This window comes from Cajanus cajan, chromosome 5, assembly GCF_000230855.2.
Source record: "Cajanus cajan strain Asha chromosome 5, NIPB_CcT2T_4, whole genome shotgun sequence".
In the NCBI taxonomy this organism is placed as follows: Eukaryota; Viridiplantae; Streptophyta; class Magnoliopsida; order Fabales; family Fabaceae; genus Cajanus; species Cajanus cajan.
In genome coordinates this window covers 9,657,424-9,677,306 of record NC_138521.1, presented here as the reverse complement: position 1 = coordinate 9,677,306, position 19,883 = coordinate 9,657,424, and the positions used below count along the sequence as shown (strand labels likewise).

The window sequence follows — 19,883 nt, the reverse complement described above, 5'->3', positions numbered from 1 at the left end:
CATATAGTCTTAACTCTTAACATGTAATCTAACATGGAAAGCCAAGATTTTGAAAGAATTCGAGTTCTCCTATCGCTGCAAATTTCTTATGGTCTACGTTTCTTCTAATGTCTGAGTTAAAATTCTGAAAGCTTCAACATTCAGAGGAAGGCCCACTCACTATATAGGACTTTTAGGCCCACTATTGGCCTTTTGGTGCTGTGCGTTTGTTGGAAGAAAAATAAAATACAGAATGAAAAAAGAGAGATTATTTTAAACTGTCCTTTTAATTTAGAATAAAAAGAGAATTTAAATGTTTTCCATCTCTTACTATTGTGGGCTCTTTAGTATAATGAAAATTTTAAAACTGAATGTAATTTGTGTAATTAAATCATTCTAAAATTTCATTTCACCTTCCATCTCTTTTAGTAATATTAATAAGCTGAATATACTTTTAAATTTTTTATAATTTCACTTATTTTATCATTTAATTTTTATAATTAAAAATATATAATTTTGATTTTTTATATTTGCTTCTTTTTTTTATATTTTTTTAGTTCTTATAATTTAAAATATATCTTTTAATTCATATTTTTTAAAAATTAAAATTATTTTAATTTTTGTCATTAATTTTTTATAACGTTATTTCTTTTGTGTTGATATGATAAAGGTATTCAACTTTGTATTTCTGATGTCAAATTTATTTTGTTAAAATTATCCTAAATTAATTTTTTCGATGTTTTATATCTTTTTTTTACCTATACATATAATATATATTATTAATACATTTTTTTTATAATATTTAAAATTAAAGATCTCTATCATATTAATACGAATGAGATAAAACTAAAAAGGATTTAAAAAGTATAGGACTAAAAAGTAATTTTAAACTATATGAATTAAAAAAAGATTAATAAAAAAATAACTAAAAAACATTAATACACTGTAATTAAACTCAACTACTGGACATTTAAAAAAATATTTAGACTTTTCTATTTTTGCATTTGTCACTATGTAACTAAAGAACACTATCATATATATTTTTTTCTTCAATTTTCTATATATAGAAAAAATAACATGAAACTGTATTGCACTAGTTATCAAAAGAGCATTATATTAGGTAGCCTTAATCGATTAACAAGAGAGTATTAATCGAACAACCATAGTCACTAGCCCGTATAATTTATTATTTAGTTATTTTTTGAAAGTGGCATTTAAACCCAGTTGCCCACTTGAAAATGATATATAATATTCCCTCGTTCAACCAACCCTTTTAATATCTTAAAAAGTAAAAAAGATTTTACCAACTTTATGAAAATCACAGCCAAATTTATTCTAGACCAAAGTCTTTCATATTGAAGCAAATTTCAAATGATTTTGGTGTAATTTATTGAAAGATTCAGGCGTTTGTTTATCGTGGGTAGAATAAATGAGAATTTAGAGTTCAACCAATGAGAAAACAGAGCACGTATGGCATGAGGTTATTATAAATTTCAACAATCGTGTATAAATAAAACAATCATAAGATTATAAATTAATTAAATGAGACATAAAACCCAAAAACCTAATTTACACGGACATTAATAAAAGAAGTTGATATTATAACATTACATTTCTCATATTTTTTTCATTACTTACTATTTTTTCTTCAAATTGATATTTCTCTTTCTTTTGGCTAATTATGATGTATGTCTTATACAATTTGTCTCTCTTAATTAATATTGCACTAACTCCTAACCAATTATAGTATATATATCTTTAAAAAATTATAATTAATGTATTTTATTAAATTAAGAAACATATTTGAATTAGGACTTTAACGTAGTAAGTTATTGTTTAAAGTTTAGTTAACGCTAGAGAGAAGGGTATATAAGACTTTCTTTGAGAATGAAACCTCAAAAACTCATTCTCAAAGGAATTCTAGAGAGAAGTTTTAGAGAGAAGGACTATGGGTCCGTGAACTCCTTTCTCTCCTAAATTTCTCTATTTGATTCTTCTTTTTCTCTAGATCACTAATCTCTTTTTTCTCTTCTTTGAATTCAGGATACAAAGCTTGATTTTGGTAGATTGAAGTCTGTGGGTCGACCATTCGATATTTTTTTTTCTTCTTCTTCCTCTTCTTGACTGTTTTGAGCCAATTTTCAAGTGAAAGAATGACAACAAATCATGAAATATTTTTTCATAAAATTCACAGGGAAATTGAAAATGCTTGGGGTGGAAATGAAGGAATGTCTACAGTACCTGGATTGAATCAGATACAATTTGAAGGGTTTTGTAGGTTCATTGATTAGGGCTTAATAGAAGGGCTTTTAAAGTTTCCAAAGCTAGAACATAGGTTGTTTGGTTGCATGTGAGTTAGAACTCAATTGGTGCCTGATTTTAGGGAATCAATGGCTGAATCAAGGATTTTCTCAACTTCGGGTCTCGGGTCAATTTTGGAAATTTGATGATTTTGATGTACGAGGTGTGTGCATGTAGGATCTGAGTGTGTTTATAGATTGTATGATTATTGGATATCATGTTGTATGGTTTGCATGTTGTGCAAATTCTTCAAATTTTTAGGTTTTGGATGGAATTTTCTAGGTTTTGGGGGTTGCTGTTTGAATTTGCGCCAGACATGCATTCATTAGAGGCAGCCATTTTCTAATCATGCCAGGTGCAAAGTTAGTCGTGCCAGATGCGACTTGAGATGGGAGCCTCTAGGTGAGTCACACCAGGCGTGAGAAGAGCTACGTCGGGCGCGATATCAGATAGTGGCTTTGTATTATTTTACTGATATGGTGTTGGGCGTAGGGTTCGGTGCGCCGAGCGTGGAAGCCCTAGAAGTCTTTAGCTTCATGAGGCCGAGCGCAATGTATATTATGTTAGGCGTGATTCTCGGGGGGGGGGGGTCTCTGTCTAAATGATGTTGGGCGTGGTAATTCGACGCTAGGCGTGGGAGAGCCCTAAAGCTCTCAGGTTGGATTTAGGCCAGGCGCGAGTTAACCTACGTTGGGCATGAGTATGTTTAGTGTTATAATTAAATATGATGCTTACGCATGTTTTAATGTTGAAGTTGGATCATGTATGAATAATATATGATGAAAATTGGTGCTTAATCATATGAATGCTTGATAATAATATATATGAATGTTTCACTACAAGAAAAGTGCAAATTTCTGACGGAAATTTTTTGACGGATATAAATCCTTCCGACGGATATTTCTGTTGAAAATTTTCGACAGATTTATATTTTTGTCAAAAATTTTCAACGGAATTTTCCTTTGAAAATTTTCCGTCGAAAATTTCCAACAGATTTAGGAATGCTCTTTGCCTCCTAGGAATGCTCCCCTTGCACGCGACCCCCAAAGGGCTCAACCGTTGATGACAGAAACACTTAGGTTCTTAACCATTTTCACCAAAACCAGACATGCAAACTTACCCAATCCATATAAAAGCATCAATACAAGAAGATCTAGCTCAAGAAATCATCAATTTTCAACACACAACACAACATGCAACTTAGAAATCATCAAAAACACCACATGCAAACCCACTAGCTTTCCTTACCTCGGAGAAGAAGAATCTGAGCTTCAGGGGAAGAGAAAGATGAAAAAGAGGAAGATTTGTGCTTCCAGCTAGCAATCCACACCTCTACTCAGCACCTTCAGCAACAACAACACAACAAGGGAGCTTAGCAATTTGGAACAAGAGAATAGAAAGTGAGGAGAAAACAAAAATGGTGAGGAAAAGGGAAGAAGAAGAAGACATTGTGCACTGCGGGTCTTAGATTTTTATTTGTTACCTTGTGTTACATTTGGAAATCTTCTGAGTTTTACGTGGATTGAGAAAAATCATGAATCTTCTAAAGTGTAGAATTCACATTGCATCAAATGCAACTTCAAGGCAACAAGCATAACGTTAGAAGCTTTCTACCTCACTTACGTTGTGTGCAAGATCGATGGCATTGGACGTGAGTTAGAGGGAAGTCTCTAAATTGGTCATGTTGGACTTGATTTGAATAACGTTGGCTGTGAGAAAATAAAACCATCTCTGCTTGGATTAACATTGGGTGTTAATGGAGTGACGTTGGGTGTGAGTTGTGAGAGTTATAATTTTCTAATACTATCAATTATAGAAAATTAAAAAGATATTTGAAATTCATGATTCTCACATAATAATAACGAATAATATGTATCTTTCTCCATAATGGAAATCTCCTTTAATTCTTAGAGCACTTTGGTTTTCTTATGAAGAGAAGAGAACCAAGATTTTACTCCCTTTGACTCTTTTTTCTACTCTCTTTATCTTTCGTGATGCCTAAGGTTGAGAGAATACTTTTTTTTTCAATATAGCAAGGTCTAGATCTAATACATCGAGGTGAAATTGCACTTGTTCATTTCAGTCAAAGAAGTTAAGCCCATTAAAAATTGGAACATATGCTACAAGAGAATTCATTGAATAGAGAACAAATACTGCATAATAAAATTTCACATAATTGTTTTGAGATATAAAGTACATGCTACACATATAATATATTCAAACATCAATTAATAGCATGTTGATGCTCTCATTTGGGTGATACATCAACACACAACATACAAACATAATGATGCTAATAAATTTAATCATTATTTTGCAACTAAACATGCATCAATTAAAATCATCTAATAATACAAGAAAAACGTAAATTTTTTACGGACATAATCTGTTGGTAAAAAGGAATATCCACTCAGAAAAAGAGAATTTTTGACGAATGCAAATTAATCTATCCGAAAAGGGGAGTAAAAAAAATCCGTCAGAAATTTTTGTTTAATTTTAATAAATTTATTAATGTAACACCCTTCCTCATATTTGACTTATTAAGGATTTCATTTTACGACACTTCACTTTTCAGCGTGCTTTATCCCTACTCGCACAATTTCTAGGAAACTTCCCAGAAGGTCACTCATCTCTATATTACTCCAAGTTAAGCATGTTTAACTATAGAGTTTTAATGAAATAAGTTACCGAAAAGTAGATACATGTTGTTAGTATATGTAGTACAAATTAATTCATTTAAGTCATCCTCAACTATACAATCTCATACTTGTACTATCTCTGGATCCCTCTCATTTCGATGTGTCTGGACTATTATAAAAATATAATAATATATAATAATTATATTATCAATAATAATTATATTATATTTAATTAATCTTTATTTGTATATATACTTACTTTTATAATTAACAATCTACTTATTTCTATTTAAAATTAATATTATGATACAATTTAAATTATTTATCATAAATTTAAAAGTTTAAATAATAATTTATATATTTTAAAATATTATTTTTATAATTTATAATGATAATATAATTTATAAAATTATAAATATTTATTTATTACATACTTATAAATTAAATTTTAACATTTTAAACAAACTATTAATTAACTTAATATATTTATTTATCTTAAATCTAAGATATAAAATTCAAAAAATGTATTTATCCTTGTTTTATTTTCTAATTATCAACCATTAATAAAATATTATTTTAAAATCTTATCTAATTATATCATAATATTTTCATATCAAATTTAAAATCAGATATTAGTTATACAAAAATCAAGATCATATAGTAAATTGTCAATAAGATTCTAGTTAAATAATTTAAAATAATTAGTTTTTCAACTATATTGTTAGTAAATAATTTATTCCAAAGGTAATCAATTTTTTCTATATTAATTATTAGTAAAATTTAATAATTTTTAATTTAATAGTTGGATCGATGAAATTCAAGATACACCATGAGTTATTGAGTGGAATAATTTTATCAAGAGTTACTTTATGAATCATTTGATTCCTCTTCCTTCTCTCTCTCTCTCTCTCTCCCTCTCTTTATATATATATATATATATATATATATATATATATGTATGTGTGTGTATTATAATATATATATATATATATAGATATTTAAAAATTTATTGATCTTTTTTAATATATGATTGACAATTTTAATCATCTTTATTGTTACTGAATAGAATTTTAAACATTTTCGATGAATGCAATTTCTGCTAGATTATTAAACATTTTTGACAGATCAAATTCTTGACAAACCATTATTCGTTAGTAACATTTCGTCAAAAAATTTTGACTTAAGCATTTGTCAAAAAATTTCGTAAAAAATTCTTACATTTCCAACAAATATACATTCGTCAGAAATATTTCATCGGTAATATAACTTTTTCTATGATTTTTTTTCTATCGAAAATATAAATTTTTTGACAGATTTGTATTTATTGAAAATTACCAACGGGTATATTCGTCGAAAATATAAATTTTTCGACAGATTTGTATTTATTGGAAATTATCCATCGGTAATATAACTTTTCCTACGATTTTTTTTTCATTGGTAAAATATGTTAGAAATATAAATTTTTCAATAGATTTGTATCCGTAAAAAATTATCTGTCGATAATTTGCATTTTTCTTGTAATGTAATACCTTTGGGTATACAAATAATCTAATAGCACACGTAAGTCACACACAATTATATTCATTAATTATAAGAACAACTAATTAATCAATCTTTGGGTTATACATAAATGTCTTATAATAATGAATTTCAACATACTTATAAACAAACAATCATATTATTTAGCATTCATTATTCTATACTACAACAAATATTACATATAGTGACATACAAAAAGTGTTACTATAGGTACAATATATGTAGGTATATGTCTATTTGACATATAGTTATACACAATTTTAGTGTTGATTTTGAATGAGATTTAACAACATATTTTGTGTATCACTATAACATATACCCACACTTTTTAATAATATACCAACATATATTGTAATTTTTGCGTGGGTAAAAATAATTTTTAGTGACATATATAGTGTCACTATAGAATGTATGTCACTATATAACAATTTTCTTATAGTGATCACTAGATAATTGAATTAAATCATCGTTAATTTAAAATTAAATAAATATAACTAACAAATTCATCATACTTAATTCCAAAATGTACATCATGAGTAATACTACATATATTGCAATTGACATAAAACTTTATTAATATCAATTCCATATTTCATATAAGAGATAGCAAAATTCGTGCATTCTTTGATGGCAAAAACAATAACATCATTTTAGTTTCTTTCGTAAGAATTTATATATAAAGTTTTAAAACTTCCTTTGATATATGGATCACGTACAAAGGCTTTCTCCATATGTAATGCAAATTAGGGTACACAATTATAATATAAAAGTCATAGTAACTATGATCGCAAAATATAAAAGAAGGAAAAATAATAAAAAATTTAGATTCACATGAAGCATGCATAACTTCAATGACGTCAACCTTTAATATCGATTATAAAAGTTAGTAAGAGATCGAAACTTGAATTCCTTAATTGATAACCATGAAAACATTCCATTAAAATGTAATCGGTACGGTGGAAAAAAAAATGAATCCCTAAATTCATAATTAGGGTTTATATATAATTAAGAAAATATCATTAATAGATAATCATACAATTTCACAACACATACTCTAATACCACATGTAAGAGTTATAATTTTCATACTATCAATTATAGAAAATTAAAAGGATTTAAAATTCTCACATAATAATAAGAAATAATGTGTACATTTCTCTATAATGGAATCTCTTAGAGCACTTTGGTCTTCTTGAAAAGAGAAGAGAACTAAAATTTCACTTCCTTTGACTCTTCTTTTTTACTTTCTCTATCTTCCATGATGTATAGAGTTTGATAGAATACTTTCTGTCAGGAGTGTGAGCCTTGTTTCACATTAGTGAGTATTTATAATTCCTTAAAAATCATTATTTCCATCAAATAACAATTATTTTCAAAATTGTTCCATTAAGCTCATTTATAATTTAGTCACTATTTATTTATTTATTAGTCCCTTTATATGTCACATGAGTTTCACATGAGACACAATTATCTTACATGAATTAGGTAGAGACTCTCTGCCTGAAATGAGGCCAGGTGTGGGATTAGGCCACACCATGCGTGAGAGCAACATGGGCTCTCTATCTCATCCATGTCAGACATTGTTAGATTCACATTGAGTGTGGACGAGTCAGAGACTCTGTCTCATTTCACGTTGGCGTGGGAAGAGTGGTGTCGGGCATGGATTATTGTATACTTATAATATGTTGTTTGTGTTGTTGAAAGGTGAATATATGTGTGTGTGTGTGTGTAGGTTAATGGAATCTATTACATGTTACATGATGATTAAGTTGTGCTATATACCACATGTTGATGTATGATGTTGAATCCTATTACATTTATCTAGTGTACAAATGATTAAATGGATGAAATGTTGAGGGTAATTGAGTTGATAATGTTTTAGCATTAAAGTTGTACTGTATTGATTGACTTAGGATTAGAAGAGATGTTATTTTTAAAGTTGCATATCCCATTGTGATAATATTGTATTCTGGTGCTTCTAGAGCCAGTTTGTTTGTAAGACCCGTATGATTTTTTTTTTCTCAACCCCCTTCCTCTCTAAACTCTCACTCCCTCAATTCTCTTATCTCACTCTCAATCCTCCCCCTTTTCACTTAGACCTTCCTTTTCCTGCTACTAGGTGGTAGAACTGAGTGAAGTGGGTTGCTAGCTGGTGTTGAAGTTCGCTATTCTCCTTTCCCGTGTTCAAGCTTCCTTCGTTTTCTCTTTGGGTTCTCTCCGACGCTTGGATTTCTTCATACCGAGGTAAGGGAAGTTAGTATTTTGGCTGCGTTTTTGGCTGGAAAATGAGTTTAGGAACTCATTTGGCTGCTGGTGATTGATTTTGTGGTTGGCTGGGTTGCTGGAAAAATTGGGGTTTTGGGGTTTTATGGTTTTGAGTCAAAATTTGAGATTTTCTTTGATCTGTTGTTGCATGCGCATAAAGCTGGTACTTTCGAGCTCCTTGATGAAAATGTGGCACTTTGAACCGTTTGCATGTGAGTTTTCTGTGAAATTTTGCAGGTTTTGGAAATTTTTCGAACTTGGGAGAGTTACTGATGAGTTCGCGCTGAGCGCTGTTCGTCGCGCCGGGCGCGTGACCACCAGGAGACTCTGTTTAGGCAAGCCCGCCGGGCGCAAGGCTGTGTGCGCTGGGCGAGCTTGCAAATGAGGGTCTCTGGTTGGCCCGCGCCGGGCCTGACTCGAGCTGCGCTGGGCGCGATATCAAGAGTAACATGTTTTTGGGATACTTGGATTGCGCTAGGCGCACTTTTGGACTCGCTGGGCGCGGAGGCTCCTTGGGAGTCTCTGCCAAGGGCACGCCGGGCGCAATTGTGAATTGCGCTGGGCGCGAGACCCTGATAGGTCTCTGCCTTCCCCACGCTGGGCGCGGGTTAGGCTCCGCTAGGCGCACGAGAGTCCTTGAGTCTCTGCCAGACAGGCGCTAGGCGCAATTTGGAATTGCGCCAGGCGCGGGAGAGCCTTGGTGCTCTCGGGTTGAGTCGCGCTGGGCGCAACCTCGAGTGCGCCGGGCACGCAAGGAAATGATGATCTATAGGACATTGACTGTTGAGTTGTGCCGAAATTGTTAATCAATGATGTGATATGCTGAACCAAGCGAATTTGATGAATATGTTGTGATGATTAGGGGATTAAGCTGAGATAAATATGTTAGTTGTATTAGAGGTGTATTGTTGAGCTGGAATCAATGGATTAATAAGAGAAATTATATAGTATAGCGGCATTATAGACCGTTGGGCTGAATTGTAGAAAGTAATAATTTTGTTGAATTGCTGTGCTGTGCTGTGCTGTACTGTGCTGAGATATGCTGGGTTGGGTGATATTATAGCCGCTAAGTCGGTGCTGTTGTTAGCCACACATGTGGTGCTGATTCTAACCGCTAAGGCGGTGCTGTTGTTGCCGCTAAGTCGGTGCCGTTATAGCCACTAGAGTGGTGCTGTTGTTGCCGCTTTGTGGTGCCGTTATAGCCACTAGAGTGGTGCTGTTGTTGCTGCTAAGCAGTGCTGATATTGCCGCATTGCGGTGCTGATATTGTTGAGTGGTATAAGTTGTACAAGTGTGCTGATAACTGTATCTGTTGTTATTTATATTGCCAATTATATAATTGTATGATGAATTTTAATTTCACTAGCTTACCCTTCTGTTGTTTTCCATGTTTTTGGACTGCGATGATCATACTATGTATGGGAGCAGGGCAGGAATAGAGGTGCGTCTTGTGGTGAGGTTGGTGGACCTTGCAGCTGTTTTGCTTGGCGATGTGTTGTTTTGCTTGTGGCTACGTGGGATAGTAGCATTTGGTTGTATTTTTCTTTAGTACACTTTAACTCTAGTCAGATTGGAACCTTGTATATCTATATATTCTAGATCCTATATTCATATACTTGTTCTATCTGTCTGGTGTTTCTAGTGTGCTATGCCGGGCGTAGTGACCAGTCGGGTCGTTACACTTTAGTGGTATCAGAGCAGTTCGAGTCTAGTGGACACTCTTTGGGGGTGGTCCCTTTAGGCTTTTTGCTGTGTTAGCTCTGTGCTGTGTTGTTTTGCTGTGATGTCTGCTGTGCTGAAAATTGCTGTGCTGAAATTGTTGTGGTGATTTGTTGTGCTATTGATTTTGTGTGGTTTAGTTACTGTTTACTAAAGAAGTTGTTACCTTTGTAGAAGATGACTAGGACAAATGAGCAGATAGCCCGTGCCCTAGAGATGTTGGCCATGGCTATGCAACAGCAAAATGCCTATTTTGCTAGGATGGAGGCTGAGAGAGCTGCAGCTGGTGCAGCAAGACCTGCAGGGTCACAGGAGAGCCGGGATCTTGCTGAGTTCCGGAAGTGTAATCCTCCACAGTTTGCAGGAGATGCGGATCCAGAAGTGGCTGACCGCTGGATCCGTGAATTAGAGAAGATCTTTACCGTACTGGGATGTCCTCCAGAGAGGAGGTTAGCATACACTGTATACATGCTTGTTGGGGAGGCTGAACATTGGTGGAGAGGCACCTATCAGATGCTTGTTGCTAGGGGAGTTACAGTTGATTGGGAGTGCTTCCGGACAGTGTTTATGGAGAAGTTCTTCCCGGAAAGCGTGAGGCATGCCAAGGAGGCAGAGTTTATGCGATTGCATCAGGGTGGGATGACAGTATCAGAGTATGCGATAAAATTCGAGCACCTAGCCCGTTTTTATTCGCAGGGTATGCCTGAGGCTTGGAAATGCAGGAAATTTGCAGATGGATTGAAATATGAGCTGAAGAGGATGGTGGTGCCTATGGCCATCACGGAGTTCCCAGCCTTAGTGGAGAAGGCGAAGGTAGTTGAGCAGTTGGAAGGTGGCAACCGTGCGGTGAGGACTATTGGGGGACCATCTGGGTCCAAGAAGGGTGAGAGTCAGAGGAAACCATATGACAGGCCCCAACCACAGCAAGGGGGTTCTGTTTCTAGGCGATCTTCCAGTGCTGCTAGTGGAGGTAGACAGAGTGGAGGTGCTACTCTGAGATGTTTTAGGTGTGCTGGGCCCCACTTTATCAAGGACTGTCCGCACACGGAGAGCCGTTGCTTCAGATGTCATCAGATGGGCCACGAATCGGCAAATTGTCCTACAAGGGATAGACCAGAGAGGAGCACTCAGAGGAGTAATGTACAGAGGGCTGATACTCAGAGGAGTAGTGCACAGAGAGCTGATACACAGAGGGGTGACAGACCTACTACTGCTGGTAGGGTATTTGCTTTGACGGGTGCTGAGGCTTCGACTTCTTCTGATCTTGTGAAGGGGAAGGGCAAGGCCGCTGGTAAGGATGTGATGATTCTATTTGACTCTGGTGCTACGCATTCATTTATATCATATGCATGTGCTGCTTTGTTGGGTGTGCCTGTGTGTGAGTTGGGGTTGAGACTACTTGTGTCGACGCCCGCTTCTACTTCTGTGATTGCTTCTGAATTGTGCGTGGGTTGTCCAGTTGTGGTGAATGAGAAGAAGTACAAGGTGAACTTGATTTGTTTACCTTTGGTGGATATTGACATAATCTTAGGGATGGATTGGTTGTCTGCCAATCGCATCCTTATAGACTGTGCCAATAGGCGGTTAATCTTCCCTCAAGAGGAGGATGAGCTGTTGATCTCAGCTGTTCAAGCTGAGTCCTTGCTGAGGGATGGGGTAGAGTGCTGTCTTCTGCTTGCTACCACGAGTGTGGAGACCGAGAGGATCTTAGCTGGTATCGATGTGGTGAGGGAGTATGCCGAGGTGTTCCCTGACGAGGTGCCTGGGTTGCCTCCTGTTAGGGAGATGGAGTTCAGGATTGACCTGGTTCCAAGTGCGGGACCAGTGTCAGTAGCTCCCTATAGGATGGCTCCTGCTAAGCTGGCTGAGCTGAAAGATCAGTTGGAGGACTTATTGGAAAAGCAGTTGGTGCGACCGAGTGTTTCGCCGTGGGGTGCCCCTGTGTTGTTGGTAAAGAAGAAGGATGGGGGTAGTCGACTGTGTGTTGATTACCGGCAGCTGAACAAATTGACCATTAAGAACAAATATCCACTTCCCCGGATAGATGACTTAATGGATCAACTGAGGGGCGCGTCGGTGTTTTCTAAGATTGACTTGAGGTCAGGATATCACCAGATTAGGGTGAAGGAGGGTGACATACCGAAGACTGCTTTCAGGACTAGGTATGGTCACTATGAATATGTTGTGATGCCGTTCGGTGTGACCAACGCCCCCGCAGTGTTCATGGACTACATGAACAGGATCTTCCGGCCGTTCTTGGATAAATTCGTGGTAGTGTTTATTGATGATATCTTAATCTATTCAAGGACCCCGGAGGAACATGGAGAGCACTTGAGGACAGTGTTGGAGATTTTGAAAGCGAAGCAATTGTATGCTAAGCTTTCAAAATGTGAGTTCTGGTTGGATGAGGTGAAGTTCTTGGGCCACGTGATTTCAGCTAAGGGGATTGCTGTTGATCCGGCTAAGGTGGAGTCGGTATTGCAGTGGGAGCGCCCGAGGACTGTCACGGATATACGGAGCTTTGTGGGCTTAGCGGGTTACTATCGGAGGTTCATTGAAGGGTTCTCTAGGATAGTAGCGCCTCTGACCCAGTTGACGAGGAAGGAGCAGCCGTTTATTTGGACAGATGCCTGTGAGCGGAGCTTTGAGGAGTTGAAGAGAAGGTTGACTACTTCTCCTGTGTTGGTGTTACCGGATTCTGGTGAGCCTTTTGACGTGTACTGTGATGCTTCTCATCAGGGTCTGGGGTGTGTGCTGATGCAAAACGGGAGAGTGGTGGCATATGCTTCAAGGCAACTGAAGATTCATGAGAGGAACTACCCCACTCATGACTTAGAGTTAGCAGCTGTGGTGTTTGACTTGAAAATTTGGAGGCATTATTTATATAGTGCTCGGTTCAACGTTTTTAGTGATCACAAGAGTCTGAAGTACTTATTTGATCAGAAAGAGCTGAACATGAGGCAGAGGCGGTGGATGGAGTTTCTGAAGGATTATGATTTTCAGTTGATGTATCATCCGGGCAAGGCCAATGTGGTGGCAGATGCACTAAGTAGGAAATCCATCCACATGTCGAACATGATGGTGAGAGAGCTGGAGCTGGTTGAGAAGTTCAGAGATTTGAATCTCTGTGTGAAGTTAGCTCAGGATCACATTAGTTGTGGGGCAGTTACCATAACTAATGAGTTCTTGAGGCAGGTTGGACTCAAGCAGTTGCAGGATGAGGAATTGGTGAGACTTCTTGGTTTATTGGGCACCGAGAAAGCTGCTGGTTTTGAGCTGGGAGAAGATGGGATCTTGAGGTTTAGGGGCAGGATTTGCCTACCTCAGGATGCTGAGCTGAAGAGAGCTGTGCTGGAGGAGGGCCACAAAAGTAGACTTAGCATACACCCAGGTATGACTAAGATGTACCAAGACCTCAAGAAGACTTTCTGGTGGTCTGGTATGAAGAGGGAGATAGCTGAGTATGTGGCGGTCTGTTTGACCTGTCAGAAGGCAAAGGTTGAGCATCAGAAGCCGAGTGGGTTAATACAACTGATGGAAATTCCGGAATGGAAGTGGGATAGCATTACTATGGATTTCATTGTGGGGTTGCCTAGGTCCGCTAGGAATAGTGATGTTATCTGGGTAATTGTTGATCGGTTGACCAAGTGTGCGCATTTCTTGCCTGTCAACATGAAGTGGTCCTTAGAGAAGCTGACACAGTTGTATGTGAGGGAGATAGTACGGTTGCACGGGGTGCCTTCCAGTATTATTTCCGACCGAGATCCGAGGTTCACTTCCAGATTCTGGCAGAGTCTACACCAAGCTTTAGGCACAAAGCTGAAGTTGAGTTCTGCTTATCATCCGCAGACGGATGGTCAGTCGGAGAGGACAATCCAGTCCTTGGAGGATCTGCTGAGGGCTTGTATGTTAGATCACTTGGGTAGTTGGGAGGAAGTATTACCGCTTGTGGAGTTTACTTACAACAACAGTTTCCATGCTAGTATTGGGATGGCGCCGTTTGAAGCCTTATATGGCAGGAGATGTAGGACTCCTCTGTGCTGGTATCAGGATGGTGAGTCAGTGGTTGTGGGACCGGAGTTGATCCTACAGACTACTGAGAAGGTGAAGATGATTCAGGAGAAAATGAGGACTGCCCAGAGTAGGCAGAAATCATATGCTGACAAAAGGCGTAAGCCTTTGGAGTTTGCTGAGGGGGAACATGTGTTTCTGAAGGTGACTCCGACTTCTGGTGTGGGTAGAGCGCTGAAGGCTCGGAAGTTAACACCAAGATTCGTGGGTCCCTATCAGATAATACAGCGTGTGGGTCCGGTTGCTTATCGGTTGGCTTTGCCACCGTCTCTTTCAAACCTACACGATGTATTTCATGTGTCCCAGCTGAGGAAGTATGTGCATGATCCGAGTCATGTGGTGGAGCTGGATGATGTACAAGTGAAGCCGAACCTGACTTTTGAGAAGTTGCCAGTAGCTGTGGTGGATCATAAGCTGAAGGAGCTGAGGGGCAAGTCCATTGCTCTGGTGAAAGTATTGTGGGATGCAGCTACTGGTGAGGCTACTTGGGAGGTTGAGCAGCAGTGCAGAGAGCGATACCCGTTTCTTTTCCCAAGTGAGTCTGTTTTCGGGGACGAAAACTCCTGTTGATGGGGAGGTTGTAAGACCCGTATGATTTTTTTTTTCTCAACCCCCTTCCTCTCTAAACTCTCACTCCCTCAATTCTCTTATCTCACTCTCAATCCTCCCCCTTTTCACTTAGACCTTCCTTTTCCTGCTACTAGGTGGTAGAACTGAGTGAAGTGGGTTGCTAGCTGGTGTTGAAGTTCGCTATTCTCCTTTCCCGTGTTCAAGCTTCCTTCGTTTTCTCTTTGGGTTCTCTCCGACGCTTGGATTTCTTCATACCGAGGTAAGGGAAGTTAGTATTTTGGCTGCGTTTTTGGCTGGAAAATGAGTTTAGGAACTCATTTGGCTGCTGGTGATTGATTTTGTGGTTGGCTGGGTTGCTGGAAAAATTGGGGTTTTGGGGTTTTATGGTTTTGAGTCAAAATTTGAGATTTTCTTTGATCTGTTGTTGCATGCGCATAAAGCTGGTACTTTCGAGCTCCTTGATGAAAATGTGGCACTTTGAACCGTTTGCATGTGAGTTTTCTGTGAAATTTTGCAGGTTTTGGAAATTTTTCGAACTTGGGAGAGTTATTGATGAGTTCGCGCTGAGCGCTGTTCGTCGCGCCGGGCGCGTGACCACCAGGAGACTCTGTTTAGGCAAGCCCGCCGGGCGCAAGGCTGTGTGCGCTGGGCGAGCTTGCAAATGGGGGTCTCTGGTTGGCCCGCGCCGGGCCTGACTCGAGCTGCGCTGGGCGCGATATCAAGAGTAACATGTTTTTGGGATACTTGGATTGCGCTAGGCGCACTTTTGGACTCGCTGGGCGCGGAGGCTCCTTGGGAGTCTCTGCCAAGGGCACGCCGGGCGCAATTGTGAATTGCGCTGGGCGCGAGACCCTGATAGGTCTCTGCCTTCCCCACGCTGGGCGCGGGTTAGGCTCCGCTGGGCGCACGAGACTCCTTGAGTCTCTGCCAGACAGGCGCTAGGTGCAATTTGGAATTGCGCCAGGCGCGGGAGAGCCTTGGTGCTCTCGGGTTGAGTCGCGCTGGGCGCAACCTCGAGTGCGCCGGGCGCGCAAGGAAATGATGATCTATAGGACATTGACTGTTGAGTTGTGCCGAAATTGTTAATCAATGATGTGATATGCTGAACCAAGCGAATTTGATGAATATGTTGTGATGATTAGGGGATTAAGCTGAGATAAATATGTTAGTTGTATTAGAGGTGTATTGTTGAGCTGGAATCAATGGATTAATAAGAGAAATTATATAGTATAGCGGCATTATAGACCGTTGGGTTGAATTGTAGAAAGTAATAATTTTGTTGAATTGCTGTGCTGTGCTGTGCTGTACTGTGCTGAGATATGCTGGGTTGGGTGATATTATAGCCGCTAAGTCGGTGCTGTTGTTAGCCACACATGTGGTGCTGATTCTAACCGCTAAGGCGGTGCTGTTGTTGCCGCTAAGTCGGTGCCGTTATAGCCACTAGAGTGGTGCTGTTGTTGCCGCTTTGCGGTGCCGTTATAGCCACTAGAGTGGTGCTGTTGTTGCTGCTAAGCAGTGCTGATATTGCCGCATTGCGGTGCTGATATTGTTGAGTGGTATAAGCTGTACAAGTGTGCTGATAACTGTATCTGTTGTTATTTATATTGCCAATTATATAATTGTATGATGAATTTTAATTTCACTAGCTTACCCTTCTGTTGTTTTCCATGTTTTTGGACTGCGATGATCATACTATGTATGGGAGCAGGGCAGGAATAGAGGTGCGTCTTGTGGTGAGGTTGGTGGACCTTGCAGCTGTTTTGCTTGGCGATGTGTTGTTTTGCTTGTGGCTACGTGGGATAGTAGCATTTGGTTGTATTTTTCTTTAGTACACTTTAACTCTAGTCAGATTGGAACCTTGTATATCTATATATTCTAGATCCTATATTCATATACTTGTTCTATCTGTCTGGTGTTTCTAGTGTGCTATGCCGGGCGTAGTGACCAGTCGGGTCGTTACATTGTTGAAATCCTTTCTTGGGAAGTTGATCCTTGAAATAGATAGTTAAGCCTCCTCTAGGTCCTTAGTTGATACAGTATGTGAGTCAAGTTAAGGCATATCGACTATAAGCAAACACTATTAATCTGTATGTGGGCAAGGTCGAAGCATACACATATAAAGTAACCAAATTATAGTAAGGTATAAGGTCATGGATTAAAATCTCTAACTAAGTACTAGATGGACATATTATTTGGAGGGTAGTCGATGGACTAATCTCATAGGTTAGATTGAGTAATTGTGTTGAGATTTTAAACTTTTGAAATTGAGAATCAGTAGGATAAACCACTATACGAGAAGTTCAAATTCCTTAAGTTCTTCATTTTCTTCTTTTTTCTTTGGCAGATATGAAGTAAGGGAACTTATGTGTGATTATTGTTGAGTTGCATATGTTGATTGTGGCATGAATCCTTTTGGTTATGGTTGTGTTGTTAATTTAAGTAGAAAAGTATCTTGTTTTTGAGCTTTTGAAGGCTTGGGAGAAGAATTGTTGAATTATGAATTTTTTATGAGTTGCATGTGGAAATTGTTGCTTCATTTGAGTTACTTATGGAGTATACTTGTGGTTTTGTGGGTTGTGTGTTAATTTGTGGCTGATTTTCAGGTATTTGGAGCTAATTGATGATTCTGCCAAGTGCAACAATTGTTATTGTGTCAAGCACAACTTCATGACACTAGATGTGATGCAAGCCAAATTTTTTTTGTCTCTCTAACACCAAGTATAAGATAGGTAGCATCAAACATGAGTTAAAAGAGATCTCTCAAACTTGGTCATGCCAGGCACGGGTTGAGAGGCACTGGGCGTGATTATCCTATGAGCTCTTCGAATTGGTGATGTCAAGCCCAAGATGAGTGGTGTCGGGTTGATCAAGTCAGTGGCTCTCTACCTTGACGACACCAAGTGTGGGTCTTGTGGCGTTGGGAGTGAGTTAGGTAGAGGTTCTCTACTTGAATAATTATGGACGTAGATTTTGTGATGCTAAGCGTGGTATATTCAAAGATCCTCTGTCTCATTCACGTTAGGCGTAAGTGGAATGATGTTGGAAAGAAATTTTATAAATATTGAACATGTAAGTATTTAACTTATTTAATATTATAATTTCATGTTAATTAGTATATATTAAAAATTAAGAAAATATAATTAAAATAGAAAAGACTTTCTACTTTCTTTTTCCTTGAAAAAGAAGACTTTCTACTTTTTAGAAATTAAATAATTGTTATAATTCCTTTTATATACTTTGTTGGAGACATCAAACGAGACACCAATACGAGAACCGCTGAAGAACGACGAAGAAGCAACATGACACCGTAACAAAAACAAAAGGTTTCAGATATTTTTTTATCAAGGTGTTGTGCTGATTTAAAAATAACCAACGACGATCCACGAAAACTTGTTCGCAAGTTGAAAGTCTCGAAAGTGCATTAGATATGATCATCAAAAACTACTCAAATTCTTTCTTCTGTAAGTTGTTTTTGTTTGAAAGATTCAAAAACTACTCTTATTACAATAAAATTAGAGAAAAAAATTTGTCAAAATTTAAGAATCATATCTTATCCAAAAATCACTCTCAATTTACGTATCAAGAACAAGAAGTATCAATTACGTACTTTCTGTTCTTTTTGTTTTAGTTAACACCTCTGGATATTGTCAAGATACAAATCTGTAATGTATCCTAATGTATTAGTATCGAATACGTATTCGATCATGATATAACACAAGATTTTACGTATCTGTGCTTCACACACCGCCATCTATAAAAATATTCTAAAACATTTTGATCATATGCTCCTTACAACATGTCTAATTAAAACAAAAGGATTAGTGCATCTCCTAATAATAATTCTAGTTAAACGACTTAGTGCAGTGCACTCGTATACAATGTATAGTAACGTAACGTCTTAGATTATAGTTTTGATTTGAAAATAAAATAATAAATTACTAATCATAAATAATTATTAAATATTAAAAAATAATAAATTAGAAACAATAGAAAAGTGACACTTAAGAGACAAAGTCTGCTTTTATCACGAGTAATAAAAAATAGAAGATAAATAGATTAAAAGTGTAAAAAAAAAAAAGAAAAGTAAATACATCAATAATTCATTTTAACGTATAATTTTTTAAATTTGAAAATTTTCGATTTTGTTTTGCGGCAGTCAAAGTGATAATAAATGTAATAATTAACGTTACTGAATTTCAAGCAAAAAAATCCGACAAATCAAGAGACAAGAATTAAATAAAAAAAAAAAAAAGAAGAAAAAAGAGTTGAGGTCTTCACCTTTCCTTATTATTATATGATATCATTCATTTTATCTCTTGACAACACAATTTTCTTAGAAATAAAGCATAATGGAGAAGGTGAAGCTGAAGAGAAACAACAGCAGCAACAACAACTGTGGATTCATGTCGTGCGACAAACTAGATCGAGTGGCCATGTGGGTCGGCTCCAACGTGGTCTCTGCTTTCTTTGCTTCGTTGGAGCGTTGCTCTTGCATCAACCTCAGCATCACCGACAACGATGAAGAAGACGACTACACCCATAACAATGACGATCGTCCTCTCTTCCTCTTTCACCCCACCACCCCTCTTCCCTCCAACTCTTAATTTTTGCTTCCTCTCTTCACTTCTTCATCCTGTTGGCAAACCCCCCCCCCCCCCCCCCCCCAAAATTGCTTTTTTATTTATGTTTTTGTCGAATTCATGGATCCTGAATTACCTTTCATGTTATTAATATATGGAATTTCGACGGATATAGTTACTTTTTTTTTTGGTTACACTTTTCTCTTTATTTTTTGGAATTT

General features: G+C 37.5%; 1 protein-coding gene across 1 annotated transcript; it reads left to right on the top strand.

Annotated features, from left to right (window-relative positions):
- The first annotated feature begins 7,482 nt into the window (after window positions 1-7,482).
- Window positions 7,483-19,413, top strand: LOC145958218 (uncharacterized). Its single transcript, XM_083074884.1, has 2 exons — window positions 7,483-11,732; window positions 16,791-19,413. Exons 1-2 carry the CDS (start codon window positions 10,619-10,621, stop codon window positions 16,799-16,801), a joined length of 1,125 nt encoding a protein of 374 aa, XP_082931010.1. The 5' UTR covers window positions 7,483-10,618; the 3' UTR covers window positions 16,802-19,413.
- Window positions 19,414-19,883: the final 470 nt, after the last annotated feature.

Bases quoted from the DNA above. Each gene is read 5' to 3' on its own strand.
- LOC145958218 (XM_083074884.1), top strand. From the start codon at position 10,619: ATGACTAGGACAAATGAGCAGATAGCCCGTGCCCTAGAGATGTTGGCC.